At 41.6% G+C, this 21,308-nt stretch overlaps 2 protein-coding genes across 5 annotated transcripts in view; one reads left to right on the top strand and one right to left on the bottom strand.

Annotated features, from left to right (window-relative positions):
- LOC111223562 (CD99 antigen-like protein 2) overlaps positions 1-18,569 on the top strand; it is a 19,882-nt gene extending 1,313 nt beyond the window's left edge. The window contains exons 2-10 of one of the 4 annotated variants that reach the window (XM_022747750.1): positions 6,263-6,316; positions 7,601-7,642; positions 8,007-8,132; positions 8,789-8,869; positions 9,042-9,110; positions 9,597-9,653; positions 9,753-9,872; positions 11,935-12,000; positions 12,322-18,569. In XM_022747750.1, the coding sequence (XP_022603471.1) occupies positions 6,263-6,316; positions 7,601-7,642; positions 8,007-8,132; positions 8,789-8,869; positions 9,042-9,110; positions 9,597-9,653; positions 9,753-9,872; positions 11,935-12,000; positions 12,322-12,383 (677 nt within the window). In that variant the 3' untranslated portion in view covers positions 12,384-18,569. Of the gene's footprint in view, positions 1-6,262; positions 6,317-7,600; positions 7,643-8,006; positions 8,133-8,788; positions 8,870-9,041; positions 9,111-9,596; positions 9,654-9,752; positions 10,083-11,934; positions 12,001-12,321 lie in introns of those variants that run through there. The other 3 variants (XM_022747751.1, XM_022747749.1, XM_022747748.1) reach the window with 3 other exon arrangements.
- Positions 16,987-21,308, bottom strand: part of LOC111223590 (myotubularin-related protein 1-like) — a 16,038-nt gene continuing 11,716 nt past the window's right edge. Inside the window, exons 17-18 of the mRNA XM_022747794.1 lie at positions 20,414-20,511; positions 16,987-17,011 (exon numbers count right to left, since the gene is read on the bottom strand). Coding sequence (XP_022603515.1) covers positions 16,987-17,011; positions 20,414-20,511 — 123 coding nt within the window. The remainder of the gene's footprint in view (positions 17,012-20,413; positions 20,512-21,308) is intronic.

Here is a 21,308-nt window from a genome sequence, read left to right as displayed (position 1 = left end):
TTCGTGGTTTAATAAACTGGACAAAGATACTTAAAAAAGCATGAAAGAGCTGCCCGCTGAGAGCAGTCATGGCTTTGAATGTAATATCATGTCCTCTCGCTGCATCAGCCCCTCAGGTGCTCTCCGTCTCAACTTCCTGCTTGCTTCATCCCTCTCTTCTCAGATGATTTTCAGTTTTCTCTGATTTACCTCTTTCAATAACCCCGCCCATGGCCCCGCCCCAATAGCTGTGATCGGACAGTTGATTTTTCATTCGGGAATCGATGACGCGTTTTCATCTTAAAAAGAAAAAAAAGTTATGCAAAACAAAATGCTAATACACCTCTTCACTTTGTTTGCTGTGTTGTAGCATGGAAAAATTCATGTGACAATGAAAACAAAAGGTTAATTAATTCTCATTTAACATGTTTTTCCATTTAATTATGACAGTAAATTGTGTAGATAAGGAAATACAAATAAAAAAGTGTGTTTTATTTCACTTTTATTTTTGTTTTCATTTAGACATTTAAAATCTTCCACAGTGTAAAATGTCATTTGGGTTGACTTGTGTTTCTTCAGAGGGAGCCGGTGATTAATGTTCCCCTGGTGATGTCACATGAGTCAATGTCAGTTGAGTTAAAAAAGAAAGTCTGGGGTGACCTCAGCAGACTCTGTAGACCACTCTCTCGGCTACATTGGCTGCCAACTGTCAACGACTGAGCTGCATTCTGGGTAATGTAGGCAAGTTTTCACAAGGAAGGAATGTGTGGAATAAAAAAGACAATATATGTAGTTCTGCATCAACACTTTTTCATCCTTTTTTTTAAATGTGAGCGCAGAGTTACATCAGTGGAGTGTGTGTTTAAGGTTCAGTTGGACATGCGGCTCTCCCATGTGTATAATATTGATGTTGTCAGTCGTCAGTTTTTCTACAGACCTTCCATCACCGCCGACCTCCATTAGCTGTTTACTGTCGTCATCTCTACACCATATGTGAATCAGCTGTGTGGCTGAATACAGAGGGAGCTGCCCCACCCACCTGCTCCCACCGTTACACAGAACTGTGATGCACAACAAGGCATTCAATCAAATATCTTTATCGAAACAAGTGTCCTCTCATCAGTTGTTTTAACGTCTGTGGACACACACCTCATTTACACTGGTCTATACATGACTGAGGATTCATGTGTGGTGGAGGTGGGAGGCTGGTGGTATCTAACCAGTGTCAGAAGAAGTTACTGGAGTGAACAAAGCAGAATATTAAAGTGAAAATCCTCATTCAAAACTTAAAATCCCAGTATTATCAAGTAAATCTGCTTATCGAAAGTAATAAGTAGTCGCTGGGCAGAATGGGCCTTTTAAAAATGTTATAACGTTATTATATGTTGTTATAGAGATCCTGTTTTCTGAATATTATTACTGGTTGCATTAACACACCACATGTGAGTGTCACAGCTGGTTGAGTTGGAACTCATTTGACCTACTTTATACAGTGCTGTGTAATTTAATGTGTAGCTGTATAATATTTTGATAAGTTGATCATATTTTTGGTTATGTAAAATCATGATGCGTGAAGTAATTATAGAAGTCAGATAAATGTGTGCAGGAAAAGGCAGAATATTTCCATCTGAAATGTGCTCAAATAGAAATAGTAAATGCACTTTGTGACTTTGCACCAACACTTGTCAGTCAGCTGCAGAGCAGCAGGTCGATTACTGAACCTGTCAGGGATCACATTAAATACAGCTTCTTCATCACTGTTATAATAACATTTTGTGTTCTGGTATCAGTTACTGTATTGTATTCAGTCATGGTAGATCTTTTTAGTTTTACTTTACATAAATTGAATTCCAGTGACTTCCACACAGCGTCTTCATTTAGATGAAATAGAGCCCTGGTGTGGGGTCAGGAGTCACTTTACAGCAGATACACTGACGAGAGGACAAGTTATGAGCAGAGAGAGGACGTCCTGGTCACATTTATTACTCATCATTTAGTGATTATAGATCAATCAATAAATAGATATATTGGTTGAGTATTAGTTATTAGATAGTTATCAGATATGATAGTTGTTAGAATTGAGAGTGATGTGGCACCACCCACAGTGACCTGTCTGCAGCTGCACATGCTGACAATGATGTCACTCTCACTGGTGATGAATATGAAAAGTTAAACCGGTATTAGCACGTGTCCTCGGATCACTGTGATCTCCACCTCGCACTATATAACAAATACTGCGCCATGTGAAGTAATTTAACCCACCGTCTGTGCAATATTCCTTATCTGCTGCTATTTTTTTGATTTTTGTTATATCTAGGCTAAGTATTAAAATTGTACATATTATATTATTACATTATTTGTCTTAATATTTGGTACTGTCATTTGTAATACAGCAAATTTCCCCACTGTGGGACTAATAAAGGAATATCTTATCTTATCTTAACATAGGGAGGAGCTCCTGATGTTTTATTGTATCTGATATATATATATATATATATATATATATATATATTTCAATTGTTTCCCTCATACCGGCAGATAAAATATGGATTCATTGAGTGAAACACTGCAGTCATGAATATGAAAATATGTTTTGTGTGATGGACGGCAGTAAAAGCAGAGCTGTGATGCAGATTATGCAAATGCAGTAAAAAATAATGTGAATTAATTTTGGCTTGTAAAGCCAGTTGGCTGCGTTTTTCATGTTTATACCAGGAAGTTTAATTATATTTATATGTTAAATATTTATCTTAAGGTTGATATTAAAGGTAAGTGGGATTAGGTAAAAAAATCTGTTGAGGTTAAATGAGAGTAATAATGTGACCAGGACGTCTCTCTCTGCTCATAACTGTCCTCTCCCGACATTTTCCACATGAACTCAGTGTATCTGCTGTAAGTGACTCCTGACCCACACCAGGGCTCTATTTCATCTAAATGAAGACGCTGTGTGGAAGTCACTGGAATTCAATTTATGTAAAGTAAAACTAAAAAGATCTACCATGACTGAATACAATACAGTAACTGATACCAGAAACACAAAATGTTATTATAACAGTGATGAAGAAGCTGTATTTAATGTGATCCCTGACAGGTTCAGTATCGACCTGCTGCTCTGCAGCTGACTGACAAGTGTTGGTGCAAAGTCACAAAGTGCATTTACTATTTCTATTTGAGCACATTTCAGATGGAAATATTCTGCCTTTTCCTGCACCACATTTATCTGACTTCTATAATTACTTCACGCATCATGATTTTACACGCAAAACATATGATCAACTTATCAAATATTATACAGCTACACATTAAATTACACAGCACTGTATAAAGTAGGTCAAATGAGTTCCAACTCAACCAGCTGTGACACTCACATTTGTGTGTTAATGCACCAGTAATAATATTCAGAAAACAGGATCTCTATAACAACATATAATAACGTTATAACATTTTTAAAAGGCCCATTCTGCCCAGCGACTACTTTTACTTTCGATAACGCAGATTTACTTGATAATACTGGGATTTAAGTTTTGAATGCAGGATTTTCACTTTAATATTCTGCTTTGTTCACTCCAGTAACTTCTTCTGACACTGGTTAGATACCACCACCTCCCACCTCCACCACACATGAATCCTCAGTCATGTATAGACCAGTGTAAATGAGGTGTGTGTCTCACAGACGTTAAACAACTGATGAGAGGACACTTGTTTCGATAAAGATATTTGATTGAATGCCTTGTTGTGCATCACAGTTCTGTGTAACGGTGGGAGCAGGTGGGTGGGGCAGCTCCTCTGTATTCAGACCACAGCCTGATTCATATCTGTGTAGAGATGACGACAGTAACAGCTAATGGAGGTCGGGGTGATGGACAGGTCTGTAGAAAAACTGACGACTGACAACATCAATATTAATCACATGGGAGAGCCGCATGTCCAACTGAACCTTAAACACACACTCCACTGATGTAACTCTGCACTCAACATTTAAAAAAAGGATGAAAATGTGTGATGCAGAACTACATATATTGTCTTTTTTATTCCACACATTCCTCTTCCTTGTGAAAACTTGCCTACATTACCCAGAATGCAGCTCAGTCGTTGACAGTTGGCAGCCAATGTAGCCGAGAGAGTGGTCTACAGAGGTCTGCTGAGGTCACCCCAGACTTTCTTTTTTAACTCAACTGACATTGACTCATGTGACATCACCAGGGGACATTAATCACACGGCTCCCTCTGAAGACACAAGTCAACCCAAATGACATTTACACTGTGGAAGATTTTAAATGTCTAAATGAAAACAAAAATAAAGTGAAATAAAACACACTTTTTTATTTGTATTTCCTTATCTACACATTTACTGTCATAATTAAATGGAAAAACATGTTAAATGAGAATTAATTAACCTTTTGTTTTTCATTGTCACATGAATTTTCCATGCTACAACACAGCAAACAAAGTGAAGAGGTGTATTAGCATTTTGTTTTGCATAACTTTTTTTTCTTTTTAAGATGAAAACGCGTCATCGATTCCCGAATGAAAAATCAACTGTCCGATCACAGCTATTGGGGCGGGGCCATGGGCGGGGTTATTGAAAGAGGTAAATCAGAGAAACTGAAAATCATCTGAGAAGAGAGGGATGAAGCAAGCAGGAAGTTGGACGAGAGAGCACCTGAGGGCTGATGCAGCGAGAGGACATGATATTACATTCAAAGCCATGACTGCTCTCAGCCGGGCAGCTCTTTCATGCTTTTTTAAGTATCTTTGTCCAGTTTATTAAACCACGAAGTGTCTTCAAGTTCACAAGTTCACCACTGAAGAGCAGCTTTTCTTCACCTGACTGAAACCGCACCAGAATCCACCCATGGTCCTCTTATACCGCTTCTTCTTCTTCTTCTTCTTCTGGACACTTGGCTTCAATTACTCCGTTGTCCCATTCTTCAGATGAATGCGGTGCAAGACACAAAATGATGTGTGTCTTGTAAATGTCCTCGGACACCATTAGACAAGACAAAGTGTTGGATGTTGCGGTCCAAGGGCCAAGAATGTCTCCGTGGGTGTGTCTGGCAGCCTCCTCATGGAGGGATGAATTCTCAGTGGGTTGGTGGATGGAAGACAGCACTCATACTCATCTGAGGAAACTGCTTCATTCTCTGCTGTGTCCACAGTTTTCAGGGTTGTTGTTTCTGCTGCAGTGAATCAGTAGGACACTGTAGGACACGTTTCTTTGAACAGACCCAAACCGCTGGACCCTGGCATCCAGACCTGTTGTGGTCACATCACTCACTTCTCCATCGTCCAGCTGATAAACCCAGTTGGCTGAAAGAACATGTTTTATCAAATCTTATTTTTCAAATAAAATTATTTTTCAAAACATTTTGAATAGCTGGCGCACAGGAAACTGTTTTAATGTGAAAGTCTGTCCACTATGCCAGACCTGCCGTGAAAGTTTGACATTTTTTGTAATTATTCATGTGGATCTCAGAAAGACTAGAACCATTTTTGTTAAATCAAAGTTATTCTGCGTGAAGTGCAAATGAACCTGATGGTGTGATGGTGGTGAACAACACGACAAAAGACATTTACAAAATCAAAATCACTTGTGTGTTAACGAGTGTTTATCACTTCATTTTAGTGACAATCCTCATATTTAATGTTAAATAAAGGGAGACACATGGAGTTTAAACCATCTGAATGTTAAAGCCTCTATGCTGCAGCTGAATGTTGATACAGTCACACACACACACACACACACACACACACACACACACTGGGCAGAGGGAGGTTATCAGGGTTTTGTTTGTCTCTTTGTGTCTCTGGTAAATGATCTGTGGACTGTGGTCCAGGCAACAAACACAGAGGATTAGTTTTGTGTGGGGCCCCGTCTGGCTCCGGGGCCCGAGGTCTGTGACAGTGTGTCATCGTCACATCAGCTGATCAGAGACCTGAGCACACCCCCACAACATTACACACTGCTTTGATTTATACTGTTTAACCAGAGACACCAGATCATAGAGTGTGAGGTGAATCTGTAACATGTCTGATTAATCTCTCCTCTCTCCTGTGTCCTCTCTCCTCTCTCCTGTGTCCTCTATCCTCTATCCTCTCTCCTCTATCCTCTCTCCTCTCTCCTCTCTCCTCTCTCCTCTCTCCTGTGTCCTCTCTCCTCTCTCCTGTGTCCTCTCTCCTCTCTCCTCTCTCCTGTGTCCTCTCTCCTCTCTCCTTTATCCTCTTTCCTGTGTCCTCTCTCCTTTCTCCTCTGTCCTCTGTCCTCTGTCCTCTCTGACTGTAGTCCTGTCTCAGGATCTCTTTGACCTGGCTGATGCTCTGGATGACAGTAAACCAAGTAAGTGCATTGGAACAACACTCAACACTCACATGGCTGTGGACATGCAGACTGTGTTTGATTGACAGTTCAGTGCCCAGCTCAGCTCCACCTGAGCAGAGGTGTAATGACAACACCTGTGCAGGTGAGCAGGGTCTTTAATGTAAACTCTGCAGCAGCACGGAGGTTAAACATGGCCTGATGCTCGTCCATGGAACTGACTGAACATTACAAACAGCTGACATCCATCAGGTTTCTGGACCTGGTCTCAGTCACAGTTTAGTCTGCAGCTCTGTGAGCAGTGGTTTTCCTCTCTGTCTGATCAGATCATCTCTTACCAACTGTTTCTCAGTGTGTAAACAGTGACGTCGCTGCTCCTCCTGCGATTGGTCATTTGTCTCTTCCTGTGTTTCAGATCCTGTTTCCTCTCCATCTTTATCAAGTCTCTTCTTCTGATTGGTTTAAACCCCCCCCCCCCCAGACCTCAGACTGAGCTATTTATATGGATGTAAACACACCTACTGTTTCGTACGTTATTTAACTTATTCTATGGTCTGATGACTGAGAGCTGAACATTTGCAATAGCTATAAACTCTCTCACACCAGTTTCATGCATTGTGTTGGAACAATGATAAATTGCATTGTCCTTTAAAACTAAACTAAACTAAACTAAACTTAACTTAACATATGTGACGTTCAAACTGTGACTGTTACAGATGTGATCTGGGTGGTTGATGATCTTGATGATCACAGACTCTGACACAAACCAGGTACAACAAGGGGCAGGTAGACACCACGTGGAACAGACACTGAATACAGTATCAGTAGGAAACAAACAGGTGGAGTCAGGTGACCTTCACTGACGACCAATCACACGAGCTCCTGTCATCTCCTCTAAAAGCAGTGAAGGAGCGAGAGAGGCTGAGAGGGAAAAACTTGTATCTCCACTGGTTTCCATTCATTTTGCATGAAACATGAAACTCTAATAGGAAACATCAGGTTTACATGAATGTGTTACTGTACCTCTGTGGTTACACACTCATGACCTTTCACATCGGTCTGAACTGTGTCACTGCAGGTTGACTTTTACATCATATAGAAATGAATGGAAACCAGCGGCTGCCTGGAACAGTCAGGAACATTTAAAGATGTGTTCAAAGACAGCACGACAAGTCACTGCTCCTCAGGACCTCCTCTTGCTGCGGGACTGTAGATGGCGCTGTACTGCAGATATTCACCACCAGGTGAAATAATCCCTTCATATGATTATGTATAAATGAACACCTGATTCATCTGTTCCCACAGCGACTCCTGCACCACGTCCACCTGTACCCGCAGGAGGAGCAGGTGAGCACCACACAGCAGCTGCTGATACTATCTTCTGAAATAACTGTAGAACATGATAAAGCACAACATGTGAACCGATGGGACTAAATGTTTTATGTGACGTGAGGAGCTGGAGCAGCTTTAGTTTTCTGGTGAGCAGCATGAGCTCACCTGTGTTACACTGTGTTATTACCTCCGTGCTCCAGGATTGTTTTACATCAGGTTTAAAGAAACATTTCATACCTAGTCATTTCATCTGCAACACTATCATCAGTTTGTATTTTCACTTTTAGACAAATCCACCTGCACATCACGTGACAGTGAACTCATCACAGCTGCAGACTGTGGCTGCTCATCTATGTATTTATATCCGTGTTGTCTACAGATCTTGATTTCGATGATTTATCTAAAGTCAGCGGCACCACCACCACCACCACCAAAGCCCCACCCAAGGTCACACCTAAGATCCCCGCAGTTACCAAGGCCCCAGTCAAGCCCAAACCCAAACCAGGTGAGCGAACACACCTACACACCTACTGAGTCCCGAGTCCTGAGTCCTGGACCTGGGTGCATGAGAGCCAGGTTTAGATTAGATCCTGGTTTATATTTTAGAAAACAAGCTGGTTAGAGGAAAGAGAAGAAACATAGAACCAGATGTTTTTGTTAAAACAAAGTTATTTATTTTGCCTGGACAATGTGCATAAACAACCAGATGAAACACAATAACAAAAATAACAAAGACACAGTCTGACCAAAAGAGTTACAGCTTCTATCTTAAAGAAACAGTGGAAATAAAAAACTTCTCTTAATTCATGTTTCCATTAAAAACTGTGAACACACAGAGTTTACCGAGTTAAGTGAGAGCTACACTGCTGATCTGTGTGTGTGTGTGTGTGGTGTGTGGGTGGGGGGGGGGTGGCGGGGGGGGGTGGGTTCCTGCATAGACCACATCCTGCTGAGCAGACACACATAGAGCTCTACAGAAGAGCGAATAACAAATAGTTAACATATTGGCTAAACATTAGCATCATGTGCAGTCAGTCTGCACATGATGCGTTCAGGTACAGTGTGAACTGGCACAGCAACATTTGGAGAGATGTCCTGTGTGTCTTTATTTGTCTGATGTCCTCTGACTGATCACTGATCATTGACCTTTGACCCTCACAGCTGATGATGACTTTGACCTGGCCGATGCTCTGGACCCCAAGAATGACATCGGTGGCAAAGACAAGAACAAGGGTCAGGGAGGTGGGTGGGGCTTTCTTACCTGTCACCTGTGTCTCAACAACCTGAGCTGGAAACACAACCTTCAAACACACACACACACACACACACACACCAACTCAGAGCTTCCTTTACCTGTGAGTGACAGATCTTCATCTTCATCCTCATCCTCAGTGATGATGTGTCTCTCCTGCAGGTACGTTCTCTGACAGTGACCTGATTGATGTCGGGAAAGACGACACCTACAAACCCGACAAAGGCAAAGGTAAGGTCTGAGCCTGACGCTGCAGAGGTACGACCACATCGAGGAAAAAAAAGAGATCTGAAATGACAAGAATGAAGTCAGAATATCACGAGAAGAAAGTCGTCAAACAGGTGAAAGGACAGTCAGTGGCTTGTCTGTCTAACAATAGAATAGACTCTTCACAATCTTTTCAATGTCCTGATGATGATGAAGATGATGATGATGAAGATGATGATGATGATGATGATCATGAGGATGACCAAAAGGTGAAGTTTCTCCTTATTAGTGACACCTGTGCTAAAGTAGAACTTCACAGGATGCTCCAGGTTCCTCATTTTAAAGCTTCTTATACCTCCCCTCTAAAACAACACACAATCTAATATTACAACTTTATTCTCATAATTTCAGATTTTTTTTTTCCTCAATGTGGCTCTAACGCTCCGTCGTACAGACAACACTGACATGTAACAGTTCAGACGGATGTGAAGCTGTCTGTTGTTTCCACAGGTGGAGCTGCAGGTGGAGGCAGTGACCACATCGACCAGTATGATGACCCTAACAGTGGTGGGTGTCCTCTGTCTGTGGTGACGATTCATCAAGGTCTGTCTGTCTGTCTGAGCTCACTGTGTGTGTGTGTGTGTGTGTGTGTGTGTGTGTTTACAGAGACCACAGCAGAGGTGGGCACCATTGCAGGGATTGTCAGTGCGGTTGCCATGGCGCTGGTGGGTGCCATCAGCAGCTACATCTCCTACCAGAAGAAGAAGTTGTGCTTCGGTCTGCAGCGTAAGACTTTTACATCAGAGGACACTGTCCTCTACACTGACACTGGACTGTGTGGACGTCTTCATGTAGCTTTAATTCAGTTCAATTCAACAGGCTTTATTGGCAGGACAAGTGTTGACAAAGCACAATTGCAATCATAATAACCATCATTAATTATTATTAATTAATAATTAATTATCAAAGAAAAATATAATTATTAATAGAATTAATACACTAGAATGATAATGAAATAAAGAAAAGGAAAAAACGCAATAAAATGATATACTTATTCACATATACTGTACATAGCTTTAACTTAGACTGTAACTCCAGCTACATCAGGACTAACTATCAGCTGTCACTGTGTCATTAGCTCAGTGTGTAAACTTCCTCAGTTATTCAGTGAATCAGATTACACTACTGAAACTTATGGTCTCTGCTTTCTTTACATTTTAATGTAGTTTCACAGTCTAACAGCTGGAGGATTTGTTGCTAAGCACTTTTTTTTTAAAAAGTCACTAAATCTAGCGATAAAGTCGCTAAGTTGGCAACACTGGAGGAGACGTTCAACCAGTGTCAGGCTTAAGAAATGGTACGGTCCACTTTAGGGGTGTCTGAAATTGTATTCTTCCAAGTGTGAATATGGGAAATATATTGTAATATTTACAATCACAGGTAAGACGGATATATAAATGTTTCAACCCCCCTGAACTCTTGCCTCTTTTGGGGGGGGGGGGGTCCAAGTCTTAATCAGGGGGGACAAAGCTCCCCAATCCCCCCCATAATTCTAACCATGTTAACATGTAAACATCCGTATCTTTGTCCAGTCAGAAGTGCTCATAGCACTTGATAACTATAGGTGTGTTTGTCGTATTGATTAACACCAGTGGTGAAACAGTGATTACAGCCTGAACTATCATGATCACAGGTAATAATCTCCACATTGATCATGATGTCTTGATTATAAAAACAACTCAATGAATCAGCTGAGAAATATAAAGATTGTAGTTCTTTTTTATCAGTTTGGTTTACAGTCCGGTCCAATATGATGGTGACGTTGACGTTATCATAGCAACGGGCTGAAACAGCGAATGCTGAATCTCTATATACAGTATATATGACTGTAGCGCTGGTCTTGATCCTTCAGGAAGGTGTGGACCAGTGATGTTTGGTCCCTCCCACTATAAATCAAAATGTGATTGGTTAATTCACCTGGTACTTTCAAAACAAACACATGCCGCCGTCTTAACCAATGAGTGAGCCAGCTAACCTTTTCTCTGCCCAGAGACAACAAAACAAAAGAAGAATCTGATTGGTTTACTCTGGTTTGATGGTTGTAGGACAGTAATCCTTTAATTTCTGAAGCTAATCTGATAGAAAATGAGGCTGAAAATGAAAGATATTAAATCTAACGTTTAAAACCCTGAGGGTTCTGCACTGAGTCACACTGATACAGAATTATGATAGTTTTCTGTTTAAAACCACCAAGTGAGATGATCAGTGTATTAACAGATCCATATATCATATCAGCCCAGTATCAGTCCAGTATAGGCCCAGTATCAGTCCAGTATCAGCCCAGTATCAGCTAAGTATCAGTCCAGTATCAGTCCAGAATTAGTCCAGTATTAGTCCAGTATCAGTCCAGAATCAGTCCAGTATCAGCCCAGTATCAGCCCAGTATCAGGCCAGTATCAGGTCAGAATCAGCCAAGTATCAGTCCAGTACCAGACAAGTATCAGTCCAGTATCAGTCCAGTATCAGCCCAGTATCAGTCCAGTATCAGTCCAGTATCAGCTAAGTATCAGTCCAGTATCAGTCCAGTATCAGGCCAGTATCAGGTCAGAATCAGCCAAGTATCAGTCCAGTATCAGTCCAGAATTAGTCCAGTATTAGTCCAGTATCAGTCCAGTATCAGGCCAGTATCAGGCCAGAATCAGGCCAGAATCAGGCCAGAATCAGCCAAGTATCAGTCCAGTATCAGGCCAGTATCAGTCCAGTATCAGTCCAGTATCAGGCCAGAATCAGGCCAGAATCAGCCCAGTTCAACACTGTATCTGTATGTGAATGTTCTGTGTTATAACAGAGAGTCTGAACACTGACATGGTGAAGGCTGAAAACCCTGAAGCTGTGGTGGCTACAGAACCACAAGGTAAACACGCACACGCACACACAAACACACACACACACGCGCGCGCGCGCGCACACACACACACACACACACACACACACACACACAGATAGACATATATACATTTTATATACTTTTGATAAATATCAAGTATAAAAGTGGAATACATCGTTTGTCCTGTCTGTGCTGTGTCTGTGTTTCTTAACTGTCACTTCACTGCTTTTAGAACATCTTGACAAACAACTGATTGATTGACTGATCTATTGATTGTATGTTGAAATGTAATAATATGACTTCCTGATACGACCTTCACCTGAGTGACATCATGTTTCGTGTCGTCAGTCCAACAGACTCTGCTGGAGCCACCCAACGCTGAGCCCCCCACTGAGGAGAACGCTGTGTAACACACACACACAAACATGTCCGACCCCCACCACACCCCCCTGCACACACACACACAGACATACATACACACACACACACTCACACACACACACATGGCCATGCTGCAGTCTATTGTGTAGCATGTCCTCATTGATCCTGTGGCTCTGTGCTGGGATTTGTAGTCCTTCTACACCGAATGTGAACATGATTTTTTACTCTGCTGTGAACAGTGAACAGAACCTTTCTACATGTGTGTGATGGTAGTAATGTATTGTTTAGTCTCTATTGGTTTACAGTGTGTGACACAGTCAGGTGACAACAACTGGAAACACAACAACCTGTTCATGTTGTTATGTGATGGAGAAACAGTCTGTGGGTGTGTGTCACAGCTGCTCTGACTCACAGGGGTCACAGCGGGTCTCTGACAGTGAACTGGATTATGGTCCAGTTGGAGAGCATTGTGGGAAATTCTTAGCAAGTTCACCTCCTGTGAACCAGAGACGCTGCGACACACACACCTGCTATTTCTAATTGTTTTTCTTTTGTTAGATGAATGAAGGTTGTGACTCATCATCAGGAACGTGTCACTTCCTGTTGACACAGCTGATTATCTGTCATCAATATCCCTTTATTGATCGTATCTGAACTGGATCAATATGGTACTCGGAGTCAGTCTCCAACATTTAACAGTCGTCCCAGGTTTCTGTGCCAACACGTGTAGCAACTGATAAAGATAATGTCGACACACATTATCACAGCAGCCTGTTATTATCACGTTAGACTATGAGCCAAGCATGTACTCATAGAACTGAGGTTACAACACGTAACCACCATACTAACACTTATTCCTATGACATGTAATATTTATTAGATTAATGTGTTATCACTATAATGATGATGTTTGTTCAGTGGATGATGATGATGATGAAGAGTCACTGATGTTTGACCACCTGGTAGATGTAGTGCTTCTTACTGGGCGTCACTATTGGCTTTATATACTATATGTTCATAGACCTGGAGTCACGCAGGTCACCACTGTGTACGTCATGTGACTGTTACATCATCACGTCGTCTCTCCTCATGAACAAAGTTGCCTTATTCAGATTCAGACTTTTGGCAGTTTAAGGCATCTCAACGTTTGTGTCTGCAGCTTTTTATACTGTAAATATCCTGATGTTTTTTCAACTTGGCCTTTAAAAGGAAGAGGTGATGATCCGACAGCTTCTTTATACACTACTGAAGAAGTTAAAGATCAGAACACCAAATACAAAGGTCAAATACAGAATCGCCACATTTAATGTAGCATAAAAATGATGTTAGTTCAGTTAGCTCTGCTGTAGCTTTAGCTTAAACATGCACAGTGTCTTTTCTCTCTGGTCGATAGAACAGGGTCTTCCTCTGTTGCAGGAGAAGAACAGGAGGGAAGTTTGGTTGAAGATACAGCTGCTGCAGACGAGCTGATGATTGTTTGTACTGTGTTTTATTGTGTTAGCATTGAGATGCTTGTGTGTGCACAACTGAGCTAATCTCTATCCCAAGGTGGCCGTCATAACATGTGGATGCTAACCAGTAGCGCAGCAGATAACTGCATATTTCAGGGAAATCTTTCAAATGTGGATACAAGTACTAAACTTGGCACAAATCCTCAACACGTTGGCCACTCCAAAATTCAAGATGGCCACCATTTCTGGCAAGGAAGTTCATCCACTATTTTCTCATATGAGTAATCTAGGTATCAAATCGTACATTTTAACAGTGTTGAAGTTGAATTCAGTACACTGTAAAAATGAAATGAAAGTATATTTCAGCAAAAATATTTTTTACAAAGAAAAATTACTCACAAAAAAGCTTGCTAACACTAGTGCTAACACTAGCAAGTTAGCCTAGCGAGCTAATGTTAAGACAAGTAAACAAGTACTGACTGTCGACTCTTACTAAACTTTTGGTTCTTCATTCATAACAAATGGTTTGCAAATACATTGCGTTTTATGCAGAATTTTTTAGAAAAAACAGGATTAAAATTTATAACAAAATCATTGAAATCTGTCCCATGGGTATAATTCTGTGGTAATATATGTCTCCTATGCCAGAAATGATGGTTATCTTGAAATTTTGAAATTTCAAGTAGCTAATGGGATTTTTCAAATGAATTGCCCCACAGGGAGAAACATACCAATTTTGGTGTTTGTAGCACATTTGACGGATTATTGCAGTTATCTGCTGCACTACAGGGGCAGAGCAGGACATTGTGAACATTCAGGGCTTCGCTCAAACTTAAGGGGCCGAGGATGAAAGCATGTTTTTACATCAAGCCCAAAGACTCTGCTAATTATCAGGTGACCTATAGATGGCGATATTTCCCCTGTAGGTAAAAGAGCTCCAGTGATTCTGCTGGCTGGTGGAGTGATACAGTGAGCAGGAACCCACAGAAACACACTGACGAACTTTAACCTGGTGACTCATCAATACCCATCAATAAAATATATTGATTTCAGTTTTTGATCAGAATCAGAATGATAATAATAGATAATAATATATAATATTAAAGGTTTATACAATTTTTTTTACAATCATATGACAATCCTGGCACACAACAGTGGGATAATAACTGCCTCCTCTGTGATGATTTATTATAGAAAATATTTTGTAGAAAAATGAGACAATCCTGGTGAAGATGAGTCTTCAGATTCATGTGTGTTACTGTGTCTCTATCACAGTGCAGAGATGCTGTGATGATCAGTCTGGAGGCCTGTGATTGGCCACCGTGGGATGAGATGTAGAGGCGTGTAGAGGGTTGTGGACCAGGTCGTGGACCCTGGTGAAGCTGATATAATTTACAGTAGAACCTGCTTTAGCAGTGTAGGTGACGTTAGCAGCTGTAGTTGTAGGAAGTTGAATAGAAGCTGTGATGGTTGTACATATTACTGTGTTTGTACTGTAGCAGTGTGTATTAGACTATACTCTTCAGTGTGTGCGTGCGTGTGTGTGTTTACACTCTTTGCCTGCTCTTTTTACACTTTGTACCCGACTAAACTTTTCCTAATAACGTAGCTGAACTTTTTGTATCTGCGACTTTGTTGTGCGCTTTTTCTTAGAGACTCGCGGAGTCCTGTGTGTTCCTCGACCAGAGGCTTTTATTTTGGAGACCAGGGCTGAATCACTCACTGTTTCCTTTAGAGAGGGGGGGGGGGGTGATGGATCAGTTGGAGGTGGAGGATTTTGGAAACCGGCTCCTGGTCTGAACGAGAAATAGTTTCTACATGAACCATGTCAGACACTGAGAGAGTTGCTGTTGTATGTGTTGTACTGTAGACAGTGTTGTGTTGTGTTGGTGGCCTATAAAGAGAGTGTGTTATGTAATACACCACAGCCTGGTCTCCTCCATGTTGCCTTGCTAAAGCAGCTGCTTGTGCCCACAGTCCCTCTGTGCTCGAGTCCTTGAACACTGGATCAGCTCATCAACACTCTGATCTCAGGCTGGTTGAACAAAGATGATTGTGTGTGTCACTTCCTGTTGTTGAGCAGGAAGAATTCACTGTGACAAAACAGGAAACATGAGCTTTAATGAAGTAGAACTGTCACAAGAAGAAGACGGTTTATAAAGAGCAGAGCTGTGTTGCTCTTCAACAGAGCACTGAGCCGTGATGGAGACTCACGGCAGATAAACTCTAATCAGATTTTTTTTTTATTGGTCAGCTTCAATAACACAAAACAAAACTCTGCTGTCTATATGAGCTTTCATGAGACTGCAGAGATCAGAGACAGGAAACAAGGGAGAGAGATACCACACAGGTCCTCAGCTGGACTCTTAACAGAACAGTTGGCATCTTGACTCTGAAGCCATGGAGGCTCCAAAGACTCTAATGTAGACCACCTGAGATCTCAGCAGACAGACCTCCTCATTAAAATCCACTGGTAATAACTGGTTCCCCTGCAGTCTTTAAATCCAGACCTGGTTTCCATCTTCCTCTAACGCTGGTGGACAGATTTCTTTAAACTCTCAGAAGTCCAGTTTGGCTCTAAAATGAATCTTTTATCAACAGTAGACTAAAAAACCTTCTTGAGGGTCTGTGTGGTGGTTTCATCTCCTCCTCATGGACGTGGTCTAGAAGCCCGTTCAGCACCCAGACTTTATTCGGGACTGTACGCGCCTACAAATGTGCCAAATGTGCCAAATGTTAATGCTCAGAACACGTCTGTGTAGCAGATACCCAGTGTAGTACGTACAGGACCAGGTTTTTGGACTGTTTTGGGGGGGGGGGGTTGGAGAGCAACACACAAGCTCAGTACACCAGACATACAGCTCTTTGTGCAGCCAGACCCTGAGAGATCAGTGCTGAAACATGAACCAATATGTAGTCGCTCTGGTGGTCTCAGTTTTCTGTGGGGTACGTCTTTCTTAAAGTGGTTCAGACTTTGTGTTGTGTTCAGGGACTGTGAGCACCTAATGAACTCACCTTGTCATGGACACTCAGCACAGCTGTTAGTGAAGTGGCTCTTCTCTCTTTGCCTTACACCTGCACCGTCCCACGGGGACACGCTGCAGTATTCATCAAACACACCCCAGCTGTACCTGAGCACTAGCACCGCCCACGGCTCTCACCTCCCCTTGGGAGGGGGGGATCACAGGTGTGGGTGCTGCTGAGAGCTAAACGTCACACAAAGCAAACACAACACAAAACTTCCTGTTTAGTGAATGTATGAAACACCTTCATCTTCGTCTTCATCAGCAGAAACAGACTCACCAAAGATGAAGCTGATTGATTTGCCTTTATGTGTCAGTTTGTAAAACGAGGACTGAACCTGAACCTGAATGTAACACATGACCTCGCCTGAGGTCACCTGAGGTCACCTGATGTCTCATTAATAACCTGTCATATCTGTTCACTCAGACACACAGTGACTCAGTTCTTATTGGCTCTGTGTTGATGATGATGCTGCTGTAACATCTGGAACACCTGTAATACTGTTTGCAGGTGGTTACTGGTCTGGTACTGGTCAATGATGAAGACCAGTACAGTCTCAAGACCACCAACCACCACACAGTGGCTCACTTTGACCCTGGTCCCTGTTGCAGTTTAATCCAGCTGTGGTCTTGGTCCAGGGTTTGGGAGGTTGTGGACTCTGGTGGGGGGGGGTTCTCCTCGGGGGTCTGGGAGACAGGTGACAGGTGTGTGTGGTTCAGCAGCAGCAGCAGGAGTCAGTGTACCTGGTCCAGGTATCTGGAGGTGTTTTACAAAGCCTGTTTAAAAAAACTGGAGGTAGTCACGGCGATATGACCTGACCTGTTAGATGGAGAATCAGAGAGGGATCAATCTGATCAATATTAAATATTCATATTTGATCATTAATAACTTGCTAATTTATTGTATGAGAGATAAATAAAAACCCTGCCAGCACCTGAAACCAGCACACCACTTATTGTTAACCAGATACACTGATCCAGTTAATTCTCATCTCACTAACTGCACTTTCAGGTTTGTTTAATCCTGGATATGAAGTTGTCTCTAATAACTTATTTTGAAATAAAAAGTTGAAACCAGGATTAGATGTTAAATGATCAGCCGATCGTTGATCATGGGATCGGACTCCTGATTGACAGTAGCGGTTCATTCTTGCAAAAACAGGTCCAGATCAAGTTTAGTTCAAGTCAAGATCAAGTCGGGTTTGAGGGACTGATAAATTCAGGCTTGTGTTAAATCAACACCAATCAACTCAAGCTAACAGGATCCTGGACTAGACTTAATCTGGACCAGGACCAGGTTTTGCTCTTAAGGGCTGGTTCCAAGCCTGTGCCCTGAACTGATGTCAGGCTAACTGATGATAAACCCAGATTATTGTGTAGAACATCTGCTCAATGTAGATCACGACAATTCACATGACCCTGCTGCCACTCGGACTGTCCTCTCACTCTAGTGCCTGCCCCCACCCCCACCCCCACCCCCCCGTCTTTGTGAGGCTTCCTGTCTCGTACAACACATACACACAGCACTCTCCTCTCATACATACACACACTCTAGATGCATGCTTTTCTCCACACAATGACAGATGTTGACACTGTCTCTCTGTCAGCTGGACAGTCTTCATAGCTTGAAGTGTAATAGTAAGCTCTGCTTTCTCTCTTTATCCCACTATGATAACCCTGCTGATGTGTTACAGGTTTGTGTTCGTGATATGAAACCAATAAAGAAACTTTGAAAAGACAACACAGAGACTGGAGTCTGAATGGATCTGGTTTAATCAGGAATAAATGCGACAATTCATTCTGGCTCATTAAGAAGTTTGTGTTTAATTAGACACGTTATTTACATTAAAGACATTTAAGACTGACACTTCAGCTTCCACAGCTGGTTTATATACAAAACAGTGGTTGTGCTTGGCAGTGACGGAAACAAGCATCACACAGAGGATGTGAAACCAGTGACGTAAACACTGAGCCTGTTTAACCTTTAACATTCTTATGATGTTTTTATATAATACAGATATATGCTGAGTGAAATAATCATCAACACCATGACTGAGTGTTTCCACCTTGAACTGCAGTGAACCAATGACAGGCTCACAAAGACAGATTCAGACAGCCAGGGCTTCATACGGCACAAACCTCAGGAACCAATCCAGTCAACTTGTGGGGACGGGGGGCGGGGCTAAATAAACCTGAAACCTTGTCAGTACAGAGAGAGAGAGTTAGCATTAGCACAACCACTAACACTGTCAGCCAAGGTCAGTTACAAGCTAACAAACAACATAAACCAGTGGGTCCCAACCTTTTCCAACTTGAAAATCTCAAAAATTTTGGCGACTCACATCCGACCAACATCCAACATAACTTAACAAAGGCCAAATAATGTGATTTTAGACCACTATTTCTTTTTAATGATTAGGTTGATTAATCTTTTTCCTTTTAACTCTTCCTGTTGCTAATCCGCTCTAAATTTTCATTCTCCAGTTTTTGCCCTGGATGTGATCTGTCAGCGTGCAATCAGACTGAGATAGAAACAAGTCTATGATGTGGAATGATGTGAAAAATAAAATGGATGGAGCTTTTCAACATTTTTTAATATTTTTTAAATATAATTTAATTTAGAAACATTAAATTTTTATTATTATTATTTATATTTTTAAATATAATTACATCTTTTCACCAAAATTTTACAGTTTTGCAAATGATTTGTCAGCCCAAAGGTAGGGAGCCACTGACATAAACAAATAAAAGATGCTAACTGCGCTAACCGTTCAGATCCGTCTGCTAGTCTCTGGTTCTGGCCTCAATAGACTCCTCATCTGAGTCTGGGTCTGACTGAGGCTCAAACATGTGGCTGAGTCTCTCTGATGTTTCCTCCTCTAACCATCACGATACTTTCTGCTCTTTCACCTGTCCACCTGGAGACAGCAGGTGGTGGGCGGGGCATATGTCCTGATTTCTCAATCAGGAAGTAAGAGTAGATGAGCTTCAGACCCAGTTTTATAAACAAAATATGAATCATAGCAGAGGATTTTTAAAACGTATGGTGTTTTAATCATGTTCAGGTTTGCGTTGGTCAAATAAATCATGAGGAAGAAGAGTGAGGGAGGGAGCACTAACTATCTTTAACACTACAGACAATAATCGATCAATAACAGACCCTGAGACGTAACATTTCTTCACTGATCTGAAGTCAGAGTTAAGACTCCCAGGTGTTCCTCCAGTGCAGGTTCACCTGGTTGCTCTGAACCAGGTGAGAAACTTAAATAATATAAATAAGCAGAGGGAGGGTGAGTTCACTGAAGGTGGTTTTTAATTCTCTTTAAATACTTTTAAAAAAACTTTACAAACATCTGGTTTCTGTAATAATGTTAATATAAATGTAAGAATCCCTCAGAGTGTAAACACTGTTATTGGCCTAAAGCATGAATTTAACTGTGTGTGTGTGCCTTTGATGTGTGAAGTGTTGTGATGAGTGTCGTGTGTGTGTGTGTGTGTGAGTGTATGTGTGTGTGTCAGACGGCGCTGTGCAGTGGAGTTCCTGTGGTGTGTGTGGGGGAGGGGGAGTGTTCAGAGGAGGAGGACAGGGAGTGGGAGGTGGTCTCCTTCTGCAGCTCATCCACCCTCCTCTGCAGCTCTGCTCTCAGGATCAGCAGCTCCTTCAGGGTCTGGTGCACCGGCACCTGAAACACATCACACATCATGATGCTACAGCACGGATATAAATGTAGCATGTAACAGTACAATAGCACCACAGTCATCCATCCAGATGGAGCTGCTGCAGTCGCTGCCATTGAACTACCACAGAAGAAGAAGAGGTCAGTTAAATATCCAGTCAAAGCTTAGACAATGAAAATGTTTGTTTCCTGCGAGGAAGGCTCTAGCTTCCTCATCATCATCCTCACACAGCTGATGTTTTTACACTGATTCACATGTGTGTCACATTTTTCTTAGAGACAGACATTTGGGTTTAAACTGTTGGTTGGACAGATCTTGGATAGATTTTTCACTGTTTTCTGACATTTTATAAACAATTAATCAACTGATCACAAAAACAATCAGCAGATTCACCATCAATTCAAATAAATTTCCGCCATTATTCATTTTACAAATAAAATCATGAGTAAAGTTTTATTTTATGTCATGTATGTATAATATCACAAGTCATTATTTTACAACTAGTGTCATTCAAAATTAACTGTTTAACTGTTATGATAAGAATTTTTAATACTGTCAGTTAAACAGTTTAATTTCCTGTGACATCAGCAACACCTGAGCAGACTGACTCCACACAGTCCACATGTGTGAATAAAAACCAGGAGACACACTCAGACCTGAACCTGTTTATTTTAGTCTGAGGTCTGAAATCATTTCTATATTATTAATCTGTTGTTTCTGATCATTAATCAGCTGAGAGCAGAGGAGGAGGAGAGGAAGGAGGAGGTTCTCAGTACAGTGTTCTTGGCGCTGGAGGATTCAA

The sequence above is a fragment of the Seriola dumerili genome, unplaced genomic scaffold (genome assembly GCF_002260705.1).
Source record: "Seriola dumerili isolate Sdu_G_001 unplaced genomic scaffold, Sdu_1.0 BDQW01000111.1, whole genome shotgun sequence".
NCBI classification, from domain to species: domain Eukaryota; kingdom Metazoa; phylum Chordata; class Actinopteri; order Carangiformes; family Carangidae; genus Seriola; species Seriola dumerili.
This window is presented reverse-complemented; position numbering and strand designations above follow the sequence as displayed.